We start from the raw sequence: 21,581 nt of genomic DNA on the forward strand, positions 1-21,581 counted from the left end.
ATAAAATTTTAAAATGTACATTTATACTAAAATTATTTCAGAATAGGTTAAAAGACCAAGCTAAAAAATATATTCATTTAAAATTTACTTATTGTACTCTATTTCAATGTGTCTGGGAAATGAGTGTATCCAAGAGATCATAGAACAACACCATGTTTCTAAAGCTTCAAAAAGGTTACTGCCAGAATCCTAAACATTTTAAATATTTTTCATAGAACATAGAGGAAAAAAGCATACTTTGAGACAGCTGTCTTCCCTACAATAGGGACACACCTGCCCCTTATTAAGAAGAGTAGGAAGAGTGCAGGTCGAATATGTCACTGACCTGGGTGTGGTAGCACACACCTGTAATTCCAGTGACCTGGAAGGCTGAGGCAGGAGGATAACAAGTTTGAGGCCAGCCTTGGAGACTTAGTGAGAACTTGTCTCAAAATAAAAAGGGATGGGGATATAGCTCAGAGGTAAAGCACCCCTGGGTTCAATCAATCCCCAGAACCAATACATACATACATACATACATACATACAAGAGAAAAAAAAAAGAAAAAAGTAAAGAAGAAAAAAAGAAGAAATCTCTGGCATGTGTTGTTCATTTACAACATGGAAATGTTTGCTCATGGAGTGTCTTCTTTGATCCTACAGTTGTTATTAATTGTGATTGGAGCTGTGGCCGTGGTCTCTGTTTTACAACCCTACATCTTCCTAGCAACAGTGCCAGTGATAGCGGCTTTTATTGTGTTGAGGGCATATTTCCTCCGCACCTCACAACAACTCAAACAACTGGAGTCTGAAGGTATGACAGTGCTCGCCTTTCGAGAAAAACCAAAAGAACATTTGGGAATTCTCCATTGTTAATCTACTTTGCAGAAAAAAAAAAAAAAAAGAATCCTGCTCATAAACTCTTACAACATATAACAATGATTTTTTTGGAAATATATATTTGTAGAAGAAAACTACATCACACATAAATTATTTTTGCCAACTCATGACTTTATTTTGGTTTTGAAACAAGCATATAGTCTGGCCAGAGTTGGTGCCTAAGACAGTCATTCATAATTTATTTATACCATTTAAATTTTAAAAACTTCAAAAAGGTTACTACAGACTTTCATAGAACCTAGAGAAAATGTATTGCTACTACTGAAATTTTCTGGGTTCCTAAATAACACCAGACAGAATTTTTCCCTTTGTCTTATCATCCTCAGACCATTCCTTTATGTCCCAGGGCTGCCTTTTTGTGTGTCCCCAGCCGCTCCTTGATCTTTTTGAAGCACCTTTGTATGTAACAGCCTGCCTGTGGGTGCATTTTCAGGAGATAAACTTCCAATGTGTTTCTGCTTCAGGATTTTTGAGCTAAATCAAGTCACATAAACTTAACTGAGACTTGAAAGGATTGTTTTTAAAGAAACGAAACAAAACATTTTCTCAGGAACAATGCCCAAAGGTAGCCAAGAAATGTGAGTAAATAATGGTCATGATTTTACAGTATGTTGCCATCCATGGTAGCCAACGAAAAAGGAAAGGGTAATTCATCAAAAATGAACAGTCCTACTATTCAAAGTGTGGTACCCGAGTGAAAGATCTCTCTGACCTGTGACATTTATGGCATGCTGTATTCTAAGTCATTTTTTAAGAACGTGGTAGCCTGAAATTGCACTCTGTGTTTACATGATTTGCATTGTTTTCAATGGGAATACTTCACAGGCAGGAGTCCAATCTTCACTCATCTTGTTACAAGTCTAAAAGGACTATGGACGCTTCGTGCCTTTGGACGGCAGCCTTACTTTGAAACTCTGTTCCACAAAGCTCTGAATTTACATACTGCCAACTGGTTCTTGTATTTATCAACGCTGCGCTGGTTTCAAATGAGAATAGAAATTATCTTTGTCATCTTCTTCATTGCTGTTACCTTCATTTCCATTTTAACAACAGGTATTATGAACTCATTAACTATTTAACTACACATTTTATTGGTTATTTTTAGTTATATATGACAGTAGAATCCATTTTGACATAATTATGAAAGCATAGAATATATCTTGTTCTAATTCCGACCCTAGTATCTCTCTTTCCCATTTCCCCTCCCTACCCGCTAATCCTTTCCCTCTTTTGTTTTTTCTGCCATTTAAGTAAAAATGTTGTCAATGAATAAAAAGCTACATTCTTTATAGGTTAAAGAGTGTAGATATCTTTAAAAGGTTCTTGTTTTTCAGTTTATTAATTAGAAATTTGATGGTTTACTCTTGATGAGCAAATGATTTTTTTAATTTATATTGTTTTATTTTTGAGCAAATAATTTCTTTGCATTGGAGCTATATATGGTATTATCCCTACTTTCACACTTTAGAAAAAATCTGAGACACAGAGAGCGTCAGTTAGCAGCAAATTTGTGATTGGTAGAAAAAAATTACTCTTCTTATATTGATATTGGTAAAGGGACCTGGCTTCAAAATCAATAGATTTCTTTTTTAAACAGCTCTTGGAATCGGGGGAAAGAAGCATTCCCCCCCACCTCTCTCTTGTTTTACCTCTCCCTCTCTCCCTCCCTCTCTTGCCTTTCTCCCATCCTGATAAGTTTTGTTCTTTTAACCACTGGTTTATGACATTCTTTATCTAATATTAATTTCACATGAGGAGACATTACCAGAGAAGGGAAATACTTTAGATAAAAGTGACATAGTTTTCAAATGCTAAGATTCTGAATTCTAGGATCTTTGGAAGAAAATCACTAAGTTTTTCATAATAAGTAAAATACAAATCTATATAGATAAATGAGGTTTTGAGAAGTTTAATTTCTGAGCTGTATATCATCTATCTGTATTATATATATAACAATAGACAAAGATTGAGAGAAAATGCCACTCAATGCCAAATATCCAGGATTGTTTGGTTGTAAAACCAGAATCCTGCTCAATCCCAAATGGACAATTATAGGAGTCTTATGGATCCAAAGGGCAAGCAACACTATTGTACCTGGGAGGGGCCAGAACAGACACCAGAGACCTTGCCATCTTTTGAATCCAGTTGCTGGCTTCTGTCCATTCCATTCAAGAACTGTCATTCCTTTCTCTTTGAAGACTGGTTTTCTTGGTGTGCCAGAGTTAGGGCACATGTACTTTATGTGGCTTTTTCCTTCTTGAATTAACAGCAGCATTCCCCCATCTATTTAAAAAGTCCCGGAGGGAACAGAAAACAGGTTTTTTGTTTGTTTGTTTGTTTTTGTTTTTGCTTTTTTTTAAATCAGGGTCCACCTGCAATCCACACTGTAATGAGGCTAGTTGCTTTTCCACATTTGTTTTTCTCTCAGCTGGACAGTGGGAAGTGACTCCATGAAAAGAAGATAAATGGGCAGGCAAATAATAAATCTCCCATAGCACACTAGTTTTTGGCAATAATTTTTAAAAGTAAAGTTTCTTGTAGAGTCAGAATATTTAAATTTTTTATTTAATAACTTAAAGATCAAATAGGATCAAAATGACTGAATAATTACATAAATGAGGATTTGTTAACAATAAGTCAACCCAAATATATCATGTGCTATATTATGATGGTGTAAAGTTTGGTTGAATTCTGGGTTAGCAGGGAAGTAGTCAAAGCATTTAACAATCAGCATAATATAGAACCTCCCAGTCCAATCACATGCCCAACCACAGTGGACACTGGCCACCCAGGTATTATCAATCTGGGCTCAACTGGTCTTCAGCTACATTAACTTTCATACATAAATTAACTTCACTAAGCTTCTCATTTTCCTCATGTGTAAGAAGACACAGTAATAGTACCTCTCCCTAGATTTGTGATGAGTATTAAAGATGGTAATTTATGTAAAACATCAGTATAGTGCCTAGTCCACAGAGAATACTCTATAACTGCTATTTTACTTGATGTTATTAAAATTTTATCTTATTCTTAGCCTCCAAAACAAGTAATATATTGGAGACTTGGATGGATCTTAAGTATTTAAAGTGAGTTACTTAGTACAACAGCAGAATTTTGCTGTCTATGGAATACCTTCTGTTAGAGGAATTGTGAAAAATTTTTTCAATTAATAATAGGATGAGAGCTGGTGTTGTGGCTCGGCAGTAGAGCGCTTGCCTAGCATGTGCAAGGCCCTGGGTTCAATCCTCAGCACCACATAAAAATAAATAGATAAAATAAAGGTATTGTGTCCAACTACAACTAAAAAATAAATATAAAAAACTAGGATGAATTATTTCTCCCAATTTTTGAACTTTACAACAATGTTATCATGCATTCAAGAACTAAAATTGATTAGGACTTGATAACCTAAATTTATAATAATTTAAGAACATCTCAAAATTTTTATAGCCAAAATACTGAATACTTATAAATTCTAATTAGTTGTACTTTCTAGTCCTGCAAAATTATTTGCTCTAATTAAACACTTAAGCATTCTTCTTTCTAGTGAGCTAGTTTCTTATTTCTTCTTTTCTTTTCTTTTTAAAAATGTAATGGGCAGCTTCTTTCTTTCCAAATGACAGACCCATTTGTTTCTGACTGCCTGGTCAAATGCTAGGTCCATTTTCTTTCTAACTGCCTTTGAGCAGCAGGGAAATTCATCCTTGCAAATATATAAAGCACACCTAAACATTGTGCAGATGCTATTCACTTGTATACCTCCTTAGCTTTTGAGTTTGTTTTTTCTTCTCTTCTCTTTCTTTCTTTCTTTCTTTCTTTCCTTCCTTCCTTCCTTCCTTCCTTCCTTCTTTCTTTCTTTCATTCTTTCTTTCTTCCTATAGGAGCCCATCAGGACCCAGGACTTTCTTTTCCATGTTCCATTCTAATATTTGTCATTAATGTTATATTCAGAGCAACAGTAGAGGAAAGAAAATATGCTATGTACCCAAGACCAATAACTCTGTCACTACCTGAAGCTTTTTTAATAAAAATGGCATTTTTTTTCCTTTTATTCAGTCATCTTGGATTTAAAACATTCATTGAAAATTTACTATCTACTATCTGGGGGCATTTTTGCTACTGGCATATGTGGTGGTGGATTAAGAGGAAACAAAGATGGTTAAAATCAGCATAAAATTTAAATGTGAATTTAATGTGATTTGTGCCATAAGAGAGGTCTGCACAAAGTGGTTCACAGAAGAGACAAATGACATGTTTTTTAAATATGTTTTTTTCCACATATAGGTGAAGGAGAAGGATCTGTTGGTATTATTCTAACTTTAGCCATGAATATTATGAACACATTGCAGTGGGCTGTAAACTCTAGCATTGATGTGGATAGCTTGGTAAGTTATTATTTTTTTACTTTATGAAAAAATTCATAGGTAAGAACATAAGCAATAACTATATACCATGAGATAGCTTAAGAAATGAGTTCCTACAAATAAACTAAAGACTGTTTAGTATCTCTCAATGAGCTCATATCTCATCTTTTCTCCACATAGACAGACACTATGAAGATCAGATCTTGCACATGTTTCCTGTCCCAAGGTTTTTCTAGGACAGAAACTTAGGTGTGGAATTGCTGGGTGACAGAATTCACCCATGCTCAACTTTATGATGCTAAATTGTCCTTAAATCTGTTCCACCAATGTACAATCCCATAAAGAGGCTGCAGGAATTCTCCTAGCCCTTTGTCTTTAGCAACACTTTTGTTACGTCAGAATTTTAAATTTTGGCCATTAAGTGGATGTGATTATAAAGAAGACAGAGCAGCTTACATATTTCGTGTTAAAATCCATTTGGGCTCCTCTTCTGTTAATTGCTTGTTTATCCATTGCTCAGTTCTGTACTAGACTGGCTTGTTTCTTCCTTAATTGGGTCAGTAGGAGTTTATGAATCCTGGATCAGTTGTCAGTTTGTGCATTTTAAACATAGTCCTTCAGTCAGTGGTATGGCTTTTGATGAAAAGAAGCTTTTTTAAGTTTATTGAAGATAAACTTATTAATCTTTTCCTTTGTGGATTGTGCTTTTAGTGTCTTATTTAAGAAGTTCTTCCCATATCTTAGGTTTTCAAATTCAATAGTATAACATTTGTTCATAATGTTCTGATTTTTTAAAAACTTTTATTTTTTTTAATGGTTGATGGACCTTAATTTTATTCATTTATTTGTATGCAGTGCCAAGAATTGAACCCAGTGCTTCACATATGTGAGGCAAGTACTCTACCACTGAGCCACAATTCGAGCCCTAATGTTCTAATTTTTAGAAAGTTTCCAGTCTTAGTGAAGCTTTATTAGTCCTTAAGTGTTTATCACTGTCTCCTCACTTTTTGTTTGATCAATTTTGTCACAGATTTATATTCATTATTAGTGTGCTACAGACCATATTTTGGTTTTATTGTTTTTCTTGTCTCTTGTTCCATAGAATACAGAGCCTGTAATTGCTTATGTACTAGCAATATGTCAGGAACACAAATTCCCTGGGCAGCTGGAGTGAGTAGAGAGGGAGATTTTTTTTCCCATTTTTATTTAATGATCAAATACATAATTTTTAGTCAGAATATATAGCTGTCCTGGGTACTTCATGATTGACTTTTCTTTAGGCTTTTTTGGAATACTATATTGAAAATTATTCATCCATTATTACATTGATGGGAGATCTAAAAACCCAAGTAAAAAAACGAGTCCACAACAATATTATTTCACTTTTTGTGTAAATTCCTTTCCCTTTTCTATTAGACAAGTCACATGTTCTCAAACCACACACATTTGAACAATTAAAATCAGTATAATCATTTGGAACAAAAATACTTATGTAAATATCTCTAGGGGGAAAAACCTTTCAATACCTTTTTTTTTTGCCCTTATGTCTGTATTTTATTGAAGTATCTTAATAATTCATTAAAATGTAATATACCTTTAGCATAGAGTTTGTTTCTTTTACTTTTTTTAAACTTGATTAGATCTTTTAGTATCTCCATTCTTTTTTTTTCCATATTTTTTATTGATGCATTATAGTTGTACATAATGATGGGATTTGTTATTACACATTCTTATATGCACACAATATAACAATATAATTTGACCAATATCACTCCCCAGTACTTACCAATATCACTCTCCAGTACCTCCCCACCTTCCACCCTTTGTTCTCTTCCTGTTTTGATCTCCCTTTGATTTTAGGAGATCTGCTCCTACCTTTCTTTTCCTTTTTCCCCTCTAGGTTTTGCATATGAGAGAAAAAATAGGACCCTTGAAACTCTGAGTTTGACATATTTTGCTGAACATAATGGTCACAAATTCTGTCCATTTTCTTAGTGTCTCCATTCTTCTCACTTACTTCTATTTCATTATGCTTTAGGAGTTGGTTCTCATAAAGGTATGTAAAAGGGTTTCTGTTGTAAAGTAGCAGAAGAATATTAAATATATTGTGTTTGTATTTATTCAATACCAATATTTACAAATACAAAAATTCTTTGTTCAGCTCCTACAACGTTGACTTTACCTTTTACAATTCTTCTGCACTTTACCTGTTTTTTTATTTAAAAACATCTCTTTACCTTGTATAGAAAAATTCCCTTCTTTTGCCTTACTAATTTTCTTGCTTTGTATAAGAAGTTCTACATGATGATGTCAAACTTTTGTTCTGTGCGTTTTTATTCTGCAGGTCCAATCTCGTGGGAGTTGCTTGAAGGTATTGGTTTTACACATAAGCATCCTGGGATTTGTAACCTGTGTTTTGACATTGTGTCTTTCATCTCATGGCATAAAAGGGCTTTGCAAGATTGTATTATGTTATGATATAGCCTGTGAACCGTATCAATATTTGCATTTGATTTCACTTTTAGAAAGTCATGTTCTTTTGTATATCAAAGTGAATATGTGAGTTTTCATGTGCCTGCCAAATAGCACAAGTCTTTCCCAGGCATCTGTGAGCATTTATCTAGTTATCAATTCACATTATACTGCTGTCACCCCCACAGTTACTAAAGTTATAGAGTCACCTTTTTATTTTCATCTTGCATATTCTGTGAGGGAGTAGAAGAGATAGATTGAGCTATGTCCTAAGATTTCACGTTTGTGTGATGCTAACACCAAATGTCCTTGGACTTCTGAAGTGAAAACTCCATGTGTTGTCATTTTACTTTACTAAGTTATTCACTGAATTTAGAGTTGAATCTAAGTTGGAGTAAATGGGATTTTTTTTAATACGTACTTTTAGTTTTCAAGTGCAGGGCTGTCAGGAAAAAGAATCCTTGGGTTCTTGCTACATACCTTGTAGAAATAAGAACAAGAAAAAAGAATATTTCACTCACCCTTACCCATCTGGCCTCATTTAAACACGGACAGAAAATGAAACACTGACAGGACCTGAAGTCATGAAAATGGCAGTGTTGTTTTTCTTCTACTTCCCACCTGCTCCTTATACCCAGGTGCCTAACTTTCTTTAGCTTTCAACTAGTATCTAGATGATAACAATAACTTGAATGACTTTGTATTTATGATCACACATCTCAAATACCAGCACTCAAAACTACACAACAACATTTTTATAATGTTTTACTAATAAATTCTTTGTTGTATTCCCAAAGGTAGCTCTTTCCCACCTTCTTGTCTCCTCTCAGATTCTCCAATAATTCTATCTCCTGTGCTTTTATCCATGACTTCGCTGCATACCTTGTAGAAATAAATAGGTGTAATCTGAGCACATCCACTCACCTCTCTCCACTAGTGGCACCAGCCTACTGCACCTCTACTCAATTCCCAGCCTTCTCTTCTGTGTCCCTGCTCCTATACACAGGCATATAATATACAATTTCCTGCTTTGTGGGGTCTTTTGCACTAGCAGAAAAATACTCACCCTTAATCTCCAGCTTCCATATCATTTCTTTGACCTATTTTCAGCAAAACTTCTTGAGAGATTGCCTTTCTCTGTTTTCTCCCCCCATTCTTCCTACAGCCTGCTTTATTGTATTCCCATCACTCACCTGACTCACAACCAACATCTTGCCAATGCCAGAGTCCCTGCCTCCTGCAATTATTGAGCAGTATTTGCTGTGGGCAAAACCGGTTGCCCCTCCCACTTTGTTTCCCTGATACCTCCTTATTCCTCTGTAGTCCTTTGGGGGGCCATTTCTCTCTTGCAGATTTTTAACCAAAAGCTATGTTGCAGCTCTCCTATTTATATTTCCTCTATCTGTTATTATCTAACCTCATGCTTCACAAACCATTTCTTGATGAATCATAAATTCATATCTTTAGTAATGGCCTCTCCTGCTCTCTGAACATGTATCCAGCTACCTCTTACCTCCATGTGTTCATTAATCACACCCATAAGGATGTCTTCCAGTAAACTTGACATTTTAGGACATGAGTTACCATGCCCTAAACACAAACAGGGTCGTAAGGGACCACTAAAATGACACACAGCTTCCACTCTACCTCCTAATTTGCCAGGGAGGTTAAATAAATAAATAAAAGCCAGAAAAATATACCAAAGGTAATGTTTCAAACTCAGCCGTGTCAAGCCATCTGGTAACTGAGAAATTGCTTGCACTCATAGTAACCTCATTTGAATGAGGCAGTTGACAACTCATGTCTTTTTAATACTGTCTACCACAGGGTGAATATAGTTAAAATATTCTCAGGAGGCGAATACAATCTTACTTCCTCAGTTTTCCAAGGGAAGCAGCAGATAACCATCCCTGTTTCCAGTAGCTGCCTGTCTGTCTCTAATAAAGACAAGAGGAAGGAAGCCGCCAGAGTGAGCCGGAGGACAGTGAACCTGCAGGGCTCACATTTAGATTCCCGTTAATGAGGCTCCAGAAGGTTCTTACATGATTGACGCAATCCGAGAAGAGTTTTCTGTCAATAGAAACTCTCTCTGTTTCTCCTTTGTCCTTTCACTGCCTGTGTTTGTTTTGAGTTCCAGTAAAGATCAAGTGACTGATTGTACAATGACCAGCGTGAAACCTGGTGGGAGGAGAAAAGGGGAATCTGGCTTTTCTTCATCACAGCTACTGATGCATAATGTCCTTGTAATAAAAGCGGTTTCTGTTGTAAGAATCTGAGGAGAAAATTCATTTCTCATTTTTTTTCTTTCTTTTAATGGGTTATTGATCATGCCTTTGATTTCTGTTCTCACAAGTCTTTCTGGTATGTTTTCCTCTCATGGCCTCTATCTCAAGACTTCTTTCCATCCAACTGTTCGTTGTCCTTCCATCCCATGGAGTGGCTGTGTTGGGAAGAGTCCTGCATTCCACTCTGGCCATCTGAATGTTGTGTGGCATTAGGCAAGTCATAGCCCCTACCATCTAGGGTTTTTTTTTTTTTTTCTCATTTACTAATTGAAGCAGTTTGGTTAGGAATTTTCTAAGGTTCCTTCCATCTCTAGCATTGTCTCTCTTCTGAACCCTATTCTTATGAAAGATTTCAACTCTTGATTAGCATGAAGGCATTATTCCAGACCTTTGTAGAAGTCACATACCTGCCCCCTGAATGCCAAAGTCCATAATTTTTTTTGACCTTTACATTTATCAGCTGATCAAAGGACTCTGACACAGTATGTTTCTAGAATCCAAAAAGAGAAATAAAATTTGGTAATGTTTTAGATGTCTTGAATTAGTACAAGAGAACTAATGCAGGACATGAGAACTAATTTGAGACATGAGAACCCTAAGGGATTGCTGTGTAAAAAAAAAAAAGTTTGGAGAGTACAGAACATTCAGCGCACTTGGTGCCTGTCACTTTAACCTCCTGTATTTATATTTTCTTGTTTGAACAATGAAGGAATAGATTAAATCACAGGTTCTCAACCTGATAGCAGATGAAAAACCTTTATGAAAACAAAGATTATTCAGGTTTCACTAAGACCAATGAAATCTTTCCTTTTGGTGGTGGGCAGGATGATTGATCCTGTTGACTATATTTTTAAAAATACAATAGGTGATTCTATGGAGATCCAGGCTTCTGAATCACTTGATTAGATGCTTTCTAAGAGTCTTCTTACCTCTGATTTTCTGTGAGCAATGGCAGGTGAGTCAGCAAACTTTTCCAGTAAAGGATAAGATGGGAAATACTGTCAGATTTGCAGTCTAGATGGTCTTATGGCAACTATTCAGTTCAGCCTTTGAGGACAAAGCAGCCAGAGATAGTATATAAACATTGGTGTGCCCAAATGGGGCCTGCAGGCCATAGTTCTACTAATCTCTGATCTATGTCATATAATTAATTTTTAAATATTTTTTTTGTTGTAGATGGACACAATACCTCTATTTTATTTATTTTTATGTAGTGCTAAGTATTGAACCCAGTGCCCCACACATACTAGGTGAGCAATCCACGGCTGAGCCACAACCCTAGTCCCTATAATTAATTTTTGAATTGATGGATCACCAACAAATTGTTTTTTTCCCATGTCAATCAATTATACACACACACATGACATGCAAAGCATAATGTTTAATGACAATACAAATATTGGGAAGCCCCAATATTTCAAAATTAAGATCCTCAGAGAAATATCTTATTAAAATAATAAAACCCTGAGAAGATATTTGATATGTTATTTTAGACTCCTCTTCTTGATATTTATTTTGAAAATTTTTTTGGTAGAAACTATGTAGACTCTAGCTGTATTCAACAAGCAATTGTTGATGGCTTATCATGTGCTTTTAAAAATAATAAAACATGGTAGAGTGCAAACAAGCTTCAATATGAGCAGAAGATTCCATGAGTATGTCAGACATGTCACAAAGAAGGGTAAATTTAAGAGTCTTCCTTTGCTTGTTGGCACAGTAACTAGTTATGAAATCTCTTTCAAGTTTTACCAGCTAGATCTGAAGCATGAGAAGTGATGCTATCATTGTATGGCTTTGGTGTACCATGTTTATTAAAAGTGGGCAATGACATATTTGAAAGGTTCATGTTTGCTTGGGATATGAATTTTGTCTGTAGTTGCAGCAGATTTTCTCCCTTATGTGAAGATCATGATATCCACTGCTTCTGACACTGTCTTGCCATGTAATTTACCACAAGTTAGAGTACATAAACTATTTCTGTTGAAAGCAAGCTATAAAAGTTTACTAAAGGGTACAAATTTGTAATGTCGTAAAGAAACTCATTTATGCTGCTAATTAACACAAAATTGATACTTGGCTGACTTTTTATGTGTTATAGGAACATAATTAATAGAAGCAGAAAGATAGCCTCGAGTTTCAAGAATATATTTTGGGCAGAAAGTCTCTTTTCTTTTCTTTCTTTCTTTTTTCTTTTTTTTTTTTTTTTTTTTTTTTTTTTGGCACCAGGGATTGAACTCAGGGACACTCAACCACTGAGCCACATCCTCAGCCCTATTTTGTGTTTTATGTAGAGACAGGGTCTCACTCAGTTGCTTAGTACCTCACTTTTGCTGAGGCTAGCTTTCAACTTGCAATCCTTCTACTTCAGCCTCCCAAGCTGCTGGGATTAGAGGCGTGTGCTACCACACCTTTAGAAAGTCTGTTTTTCTGATAACCATCATCTCTTAAATCTATATGCATGACCTAAAGATGATGCTGTTGGCTCTATACAGCCTTGGGGCTCAGATCTGTGTTAGTGAATATTGAAAAGCATTTAGTTTGGGCCTACCTAAAAGGATCTATGATTAAAAGCATTTTAATCTCTCCTTTTAAGTACTTATAGTTTTAGAATGTCTCCTGTGAAATGTGTGACATTTTTCACATTGTGACAGTTTCCCAGCTGATCACTTCACATCTCTTTCTCACAATCCTCCTATAACTATTTATGAAATCCTTTCCAGTGTTGCCGGCTAGATCTTAAGCATAAGAAGTGATGCTATCATCGTATGGCTTTGCGGGTATTATGGCATGTTTAGGTGTTGTTGCATTAATTTGATATCCTGGAGTCTAAACAACCAAAGAATGTAAGAAAATAGAGCAGATATTTATGTGAGGGAGAGGAGTCTAGATTCCAAAAACGGCTTTGAAGATAGCTCTTCCATCTTTGTCATCAAAGAATGAGCAGGAAAATCAGGAATCATTTGCTTCTTGACTTAAATGCATCCCTCATAAAGTAAAGCTGAGAATGATTAGGCTATGGTGTTGTTTTTGTTAAGGCCATCATCTTCTCAAAAGACTTTGTTCTACTCATGCTTAGATTAGCAATTTTAAACATTCTTATAAAGATAATGGTATTCAGTTTTAAGAATTAATTCCTTCTCAAGATGTTCAGGGGAATTTTTAGATACTAATAAAATTAAATAATGAACCCAAGAATTTAAACTGTGCTTCTTAAGCAACAAACTCATCTAATTTTGGCAATATTCCAATTTTATAGAATTGTATAGTATCTGCACTAGTTATGTCAAATTTTCCTCTCCACTAATGAAGAATAGGTTTAGTGTTTCAGTACCTGACTCTTGATTTGGCTTTATCTTTTACTTCTCAAAGTCTAAGAAAAAAGCTACTGTCTACCTGGTGGGAGCTGCAATGAAACTTTCCTATCAAGAAGGCCCCCATATTTCTCCCCTGGCAAATCTTTTCTGTGCATAGGAAGCAGCTACCTAAGGTTAAGGAGTGAGTCTACTGTCACTGATGATTGTCCACTCTGTGTTTACATCTCACACTATTTAGGGGACTGGACAATGACGGGATTTTTATGTTTTATGCAAAAATGTATAGAAGATATTTCTACAAAAGGGCCAAGTGAAGTGAAAGAGCTCAATGAAAGCAAACAATAGGCTGGACTAAAAATAGTTTGGGATGTTGTAACTTCTAACAATGTACAGTTTCAAGCTGAGAAGCTGAGAGGTGAAATCCCAGCCTGGGCTACACACTGACGTCCTCACAGCATGCCATTCCCACTGCGCAGATGCAGCCTTCTGCATGGGAGTGAAATAATGAATTCTGTCATTTTAAATAGAGATTTATGAACTGAGTGCCTGATGCTAAGCAGTAGATGGAGAGGAATGCTGTGAATATTCCATTGTTGAATACAACAAGCAATGATTTGAAGAAAATTACTGTAATAGGTTGAATGGTTTACCACCAAATCTAGGAGACATAAACTACAGGTCCTCTTACTTGCATGAACCCCTTTGAAAGCCCTAAACTTAATGTTATGTGCATATTTTGAATTCTTCCCTAAATTACCTAAACTTTAGGATCCCCAAAGCCAGGATCCCTTTCTGATTGTAGCCATGAATCTTTGGCTATAAAATCACACGTACGAGAAATAAGACTTCAACTCTGCTGTATTTGAACTCATTTACTATCTGAACACATATTTCACTGAGTGAAAGAAACAATCTCAGTTAATTCAGAGATTTTGCCAGGTTCTGAGTAGAGTTTACAAACTAACAGAGGTACCAGGAAGGAGGGGGAGCATCTGGCCCTACATTGTCCCTTGCCCAGCCTTGCTGTCTCTGATTCACTGATGTTTCTATCTGACCTAGAGGTGTGTGGTCCAAGTAGACTGAGTTTTTGTTCTTGCCTCCACCATAAGCTCCCTTTTGCTGTGCTTTTTCTCAGCTTCTTCCATACCCTGGAGAGGTCAAAAGCTTTAATTTGTTTTCCACCTACCAATTCCACTATGGAAACATAGGGAAATCTAAAACTGCCTCAAATGGTCTGTGCCTGGAAATGACAATTCAACCATGTTCACTCTGCTGTCCTTATGTCATGTGGGGCACTAGAAGCTTCTCTGCAACATACCTCTTTCCTGGACTTTGCCTCAGAATTGAGACACAGGCTTCCTGTGATCTAAAGTGCCCTAAATCAACTTAGGATAGAACCAGGGTTTAGTCACAAGATCGGACTCCTTTGCAGAGGATTTGGTGTCTAAATCTTCATGTTCCCCTTACTCTTGGGTATAGATTGTAGGGTGAAGAGAGTAGTTGCTTCTCAGGCATCAGAAATTTGTTTATGATAATTTTTTTTTTCACATAGACACTATGCTTTGACTGTCTCAGGCTATGGTTTTCTTTTCTTTCTTTCTTTTTTTAAATTCTATTTTTCTTTATTTTCTTAAGATACAGTATCTCACTGTTGTTCAGACTGGCCCCAAATACTTGGTCTTAAGCCATCCTCCTGCCTCAGCTTCCTAAGGACCCATGACTACAGGCCTGTGCCCAGCTTGGGCTTTGGCATTTCAAGCTTAAAAGTCAATATTCCTATGACCCCAAAATGTCAGTTTTTGAAACTTGGAGAAATTGATGTTCTCTGTTCTGGCTCTGAGCAGGCTTCTCCTTCCAAAGGCAACGGAGGTAGAATAGTCAAGCTGAGAGCCTGTGAGGTATGAGGAATTGGCGAGTAATTCATAATGTTATCTGGCCACATCATCTATACAGTAATGGTATTTCAGTGGCTATTGAAGTGAGCACAATGCAGGTGTCTACCTAGTCACTTTTTCTTCCTGTCAGAAAATGTTCTAACTCATTGGATTGAATGAATGCTTTCTCGTATGCTGTGGATGATTGCCCATGGTTAAGAAATAACACGTTCTTGGTCAGGCATGTTTGACCGTGCTGGGAGTGACTATAATAGCCTGTCTTTGGGTCATTCGAGTTGGAAATTTTCATTTTCTAAATTTGATAGGTACATATCATTATTCACATTGGACATCAAAAATTCTGAATTCCCCTTCAGTAGTGAGCCTCAGTAATGGTGCATATAATGTACAGTGCTCAAACACAAGTCCTTAGATCAAAAAAAATTTATTAAATTGTGTATAATATTGCAATATGGCCAAAATGTGGTTGGGAGAATCTTTGTTTTTTAAATAATTCTTTGTATAATTTTGAGTAGTTTAGACAGCAATATTTAAATGCTTTATTGATTACTTGGGAATATTAAAGAGTATATAATACTCTTTATAAAGGAAAGCTTGATATAGTATTTACCAAAGATTAGTTTATAATTCTTCACACAACTGACAAACAAAAATAACAGTTCCTATTTTATAAAGTTAAGCTATCTTTGTATATGTATTTCTCTAAATCATTGCAAGAGAAAGATGCTATTCTTATACAGGATAAATATAGTAAGTGTTTTAACTGTGTTTGAGCTAGTTTTCTGGCAGTTTTATTGCAATGATAATTATAGCCATAATTTATCTATCAGACCTTATATAGACTAGCAGCTGTATGAAAGTTACTGACAGTGAAATGCAAGGGTACAGTTTAATTCCAAAGTAATCAACAATGATTGAATCAGAATTTCACAGCCCCTTGAAGTCATTTGTAATTCAGAATTTAAAACATTACAGTGGGAAGAATTGTAATTATATCCCATTTGCTTTCTCTTGAGTTATTTATGATGGGTGTGGGCTTTGGACCCTTTTAATTTCCATTAACAGTGTGTTTGACTTAAAAAGATTCTCTTCTTCAATCTTGATTTAAAGTAATTCTTAAAGGCAATCTTGAAGGTAATTTACAGATATTTTCAAGATGAAGGAAACTGAAACACAGAATTACTATACAGAAGAAAGAACTTTATAAACAAAGCAGGCTTGATCAGTGGCATGTGAAAATAGGCATTAAAGTTAGAATTGTGAAGATGAACTTTCAATGTTCAGTAAAGGATTGATGTCTGAACTACTATGTTTCAGCCCATACTAAAAATGAAGACACTTTCCATTTTCACCTCTTCATGATAAAAAATAAAAGTGATAGAGGCAAATGCCCCCAATGCATTTCTATCTACTTGTTTTTATTTAAAAAGAATTATTTCAGAGCTGGGGATGTGGCTCAAGCGGTAGCGCGCTCGCCTGGCATGCGTGTGGCCCGGGTTCGATCCTCAGCACCACATACAAAGATGTTGTGTCCGCTGAAAACCAAAAAAATAAATAAATAAATATTAAAAATTTCTCTCTCTCTTAAAAAAAAAGAATTATTTCAACAGTCTAAGCCATAGTTATAAATAAGAGGATAATATACTAATACTTTAAAGAAGAAAATTAGTTAATGTTGTAAAGGTAAATAAAGTCAACATCAATAGTTAGTGTCAAGACTCAGAATAAGCAGTAAAATTCTGTCCTCTAAGCTATTAATATCTCAGAAGGGCTGAACAACAGGATCAAGGGTATCTTTTTGGAAGTGCTTCTTACCTTGATTTAATTATTTCAGATTGTAGACATGTATCAAATGACCATAAAGTACCCTATAAAGATGTACAAATTATTAAAATGATGATAAAAAAGTGAAAAGGATTTTTAAAAACATAAAAAATTGAGAGAATTCTGTCTTTAAATTCTTATTTATTAATTTTTATTTACTCATGTTATTCATTCATTCATTCATTGTTGACTATCTATTGAATATATTTTATAATAGGCTGTTTTAAAAATTATATTATAAATTCTAATAAATCATAAATATCAGAAATATGGTTGTGTTAAAGAATTTAATTAAATATCTTCTAAAAATAGTAGAGCTCCTTTACTTTTGTGTATATTAAAGATATACTTTATTAAGTATTATACCAATGAATTTATAAAGCAGATGCATATGTTATTTTAAATATAACCCTTATGTATAGTTGCATTCTGAATAGCACTGGAATAGATATTTAAATAATTAGGATTGAAAATGTAAATATTTAACAACAGATTTATGCCAATGCCTTAAATCTGTTTTAAGATTATTGTGAGATTATTTAAAACTGACTAAATATCAAGAGTCTACTTATGACCCAGCTGACATAGAGAATTGTAGATAGTTATTGAAGTAGTTTGAAAGAAAAATGAGAATCTTCAGCAGTGGTTTTGAGGTGTGGTACATTTTATTATAATATACCATCTGTACAGCATTGTGCAGTACTCCTCCTAGTAGGAAAAAAAAAATCCTTCTAACAACATCTATTCTCTTGAGAATAGTTGGCTATTTATGTGTGGCTTGCGTAACTAAGAATTAAGTGATCACAAAGATAAACAGGTCTATCCAGAGCCCATTTTTACAAATCTTAGTTAATTCTCTTTGGTTAAGCTTTTAATTATATCCAATTATTTCCAGTTGGTTCATTGAAAGACCTGACAAATAACTGAGTGACGAGTAGCCAGCATCACATCTCACAAGCTATTTTTTAGCAAACATCAAACTAATTATGATACTGTCTACAGTTTTTAAGCAAACAAATATAAAATATTTTTGTTTCAGATGCGATCTGTGAGCCGTGTCTTTAAGTTCATTGACATGCCAACAGAAGACAGTAAATCCACCAAGTCCATCAAACCATCCAAGGATGACCAGCTCTCAAAAGTTATGATTATTGAGAATCAACATGTGAAGAAAGATGACATCTGGCCCTCAGGGGGCCAAATGACCGTCAAAGACCTCACAGCGAAATATGTAGATGGTGGGAATGCCATATTAGAGAACATTTCCTTCTCAATAAGTCCTGGCCAGAGGGTGAGATATAAACATTGCTTGCTTCGTTTCAGGTTGTTATTATATGGAGTCACTTCTATATGAAATTTAATTTGCAGAGTCCTGAATCTATATAATAGCCCGATTTTAAATGACTGTACTTGCAGAATATCTAATTAATTGTTAGTTTACCAACTGTGGAAGCCATTGACTAAATCAAAATTATAACATGTTTTTAAATTTTCCTACTTGTAAATATATTCCAAAAAGAGAAATATTGTATTGCTGACTCCATCATTAGTCTTTAATTTTATCTGGTTGATGTTCTGTCAAATGAAACTTTTTTTCATAGCTTTTTTCAGTTGTTTTTTTTTTTTTAGTTTTCATAAAGATATATTTAATTTTTCCCCAACCGTTACTAAGAAGAATTGACAGAAGAATTATTTACTAAGCAGTAATTTTTTTGCTTACTAAATAATAACTTTATTATTTACCACACAGAAATAAGTAACGGTGTTATTTTGAAGTGTTTCTTATAAATCCCAGCATTGTGCTGGACACAGAAGGAACTCATTACGTACAGATTTTTTGAATAGATTCTTGGAGAAGAGAATGGTTGTTTCCTGTATAGTTCATGCTTTATAAATGTAGTTCTATATTGTTTTCAAATCCCTTATTCTGTACTACTCTATAAATCCAAACAAAGTTATCACATATTTTTGATTGATTGTCTTTTTCTAATCAAGATAGAAAGTTGAATTTGAAAACTTCATCGTTTTGTGTTTAACTTCAAATAGAGATTTCAAAAAATAAATTTATGGTCCATAAAGATGTTAGGAATTCTGCTGGGGTTGTGGGTCAGTGGTAGAGTACTAGCCTGGCACATGCGAGGAACTGGTTTGATCCTTAGCACCACATAAAAATGAATAAATAAAATAATGGTATTGTGTCCATCTACAACTAAAAGTATATTTTAAAGAAAGATATTAGGAATTATAAATACTGACATAAAAACAGACTATTAGCACTCATTTTTCAGAATACTTGATAAACGTTTAATGCATTGGACCAAGTTCTGTTAAAAATAAACATAGGATGAACAAAAAGTCCTTGTGTCATGCTAAGTGACTTAAGATGGAACACCAGAAATTTTGACTTCTCTCTTAATCTTAGGGATAAATAAATTCACATATTACTAAAATATTTTTTTTCCGTTCATCAAGAATGGGGTTTGTTTTATTTTTTCTGTTCTTGAGGAAAAAAAGTTTTTGTTGCAATTTTTTTTTTTAGTTGGAAATGGACAAAATACCTTTATTTTATTTATTCTTATGTGATGCTGAGGATAGAACCCAGTACCTCATGCATGCTAGGCAACTGCTCTAACACTGAACTACAATCCCAGCCCGGAAAAACAGTTTTAACTTGGTGTAAACGGAAAGATTTTAGATGATTGAATTTGTCTTTAGTGTTAGCATGGGGTTATTCATGGAATTGTTTATGGATATTAAATTTATATTGGAGTCCTGATCAAATGTCTGAAATTTTTAACATTTTTTCTTCATTACTGAACATGAGGAGATGTTAGTTATGGTTTGGAATAATGTAAAATTAATCCTTTGCCTCGGTTCCTCCCTTGCCTTGAAAAAACATAATTAATTACTCTATTCTGCTTTGCTTATCAATGAATACCATAGGCATCCAGAGTGTCTTTTGCTGGGACCACCAGGATGGATGCCAAAAAATGCAATAATTGTTAAATACAATAGCACAACAGGTTGATATAAACTTGGGACAAATGCCTTGGTAAATTATTTGCTTTAGCATGGTATAACTATCATCCCTTTATTAATTTATTTGGGTCTCAAGTGTAAGTAGGTGTCTTGTGGAAAATAAGTTGGGTCTTATTTTTTTAATTTGTTCTGGCAATCTCACTTAATTGTCATATTTAGACCGTTGGCATTGAAAGTGATCATTGATATAGTTGGATAAATATCCGCCATATTTGTTTTTGTTTTCTGTTTGTTGCCTTTGTTCTTTATTTCTTTTTTTTATCTTTAACCCTTTTCCTTTACATTGTAGTTTCAATTAAGCATTTTATGATTCCATTTTTTTCTCCTTTCTTAGAATAATAATTCTATTTTTTAAAATGAATTCTCTTTTTTTTAATGGTTTACCTAGAGTTTGCAATATACACTTACAAATAACCAAAGTTTATTTTCAAATAATACTATATCATTTCACAGGGAGTGCAAGTACCTTATAATAACAAAATTTTTACCAGCTCCTTTAAATATAGTATTCTTGTTATATTTTATTTTACTTATATATGCATATAAAAGTATACATATATATAATGTATATGATCAAATATATTGTTGTTATAATTATTCTGAGCAAACTACTTTTCATTAGATCAACCAGGAATAAGAAAAATTAAAGTTCTCATTTTGCCTTCACTTATTTATTTAGGTACTCTTTCTTTAGGTAGATACAAGTTTCTGCCTATATATAGATCTGAGTTTCATTTTTTTCTCTGACATTCTTTTGACTTTACATTCTCTGACTTCTTTTGACATTTCTTGTGAGACAGGTCTACTGAAGAACACATTCCTTCAATTTTTGTCTGACAAAAATCATCCTTATCACTTTGGAAGGACAATTCCACAGGGTAAATTCTTGTTTCTGCAATTCTAGTTTGACTTGTTCTTTCTCTCAACATTTTAAATGTTTCACTTCACTCCATTTCTTGATTGCATAGATTCTGAGAAATTAGATGTAACTTTTATCTTTGTTTCTTAAAAAATAAAACATTTTTTTCCTCTAGCTTTTTTAAAGAGCTTTAATTTCTTTTTGATTTTTTTTTTTTTTATAGTTTGACTATGCTTATGCCTCGATATAGCTTTTTGGTTTTTGTGTATTTATTGGTTTGATTTTGATATTATTCTGCTTGGTTTTCTTTGAGTTGTGGTATGGCATCTGACACTAATTTTGGAGAAACTCTAGTCATTATCCTTTCAAATATTTCCCTCCCTTCCTCCCTTTCTTCCCCTCCCCTACCCCTTTAGTCCTTCTCCTTCTGGTATTCCAATTATGCAGATGTTACACTTTTTGTAGTTGTCTCACAGTTCTTGGGTATTCTGGCTTTTTGTCTGTGTGTGTTTGTGTATTTGCTTATTGCAGGGCTGGGGATTGAACCCAGTGTCTCTAGCATTCTAGGCAAGTGCACTACTACATTCCTAGCCTCTGTCCATCATGACTGAGCTCATCAAAGGAATTCTTCAGTTTTGTTTCAGCATTTCT

General features: G+C 34.5%; 1 protein-coding gene across 4 annotated transcripts in view; it reads left to right on the plus strand.

Moving 5' to 3' along the window:
• Cftr (CF transmembrane conductance regulator) overlaps positions 1-21,581 on the plus strand; it is a 157,827-nt gene that overhangs the window by 108,034 nt on the left and 28,212 nt on the right. For 3 of the 4 annotated variants that reach the window (XM_027926421.3, XM_071612761.1, XM_071612765.1), the window contains 4 exons: positions 642-792; positions 1,704-1,931; positions 5,163-5,263; positions 18,072-18,323. In XM_027926421.3, the coding sequence (XP_027782222.1) occupies positions 642-792; positions 1,704-1,931; positions 5,163-5,263; positions 18,072-18,323 (732 nt within the window). The remainder of the gene's footprint in view (positions 1-641; positions 793-1,703; positions 1,932-5,162; positions 5,264-18,071; positions 18,324-21,581) is intronic. The other variant, XM_071612772.1, reaches the window with a different exon arrangement.

Source organism: Marmota flaviventris, chromosome 1 (genome assembly GCF_047511675.1).
Source record: "Marmota flaviventris isolate mMarFla1 chromosome 1, mMarFla1.hap1, whole genome shotgun sequence".
NCBI classification, from domain to species: Eukaryota; Metazoa; Chordata; class Mammalia; order Rodentia; family Sciuridae; genus Marmota; species Marmota flaviventris.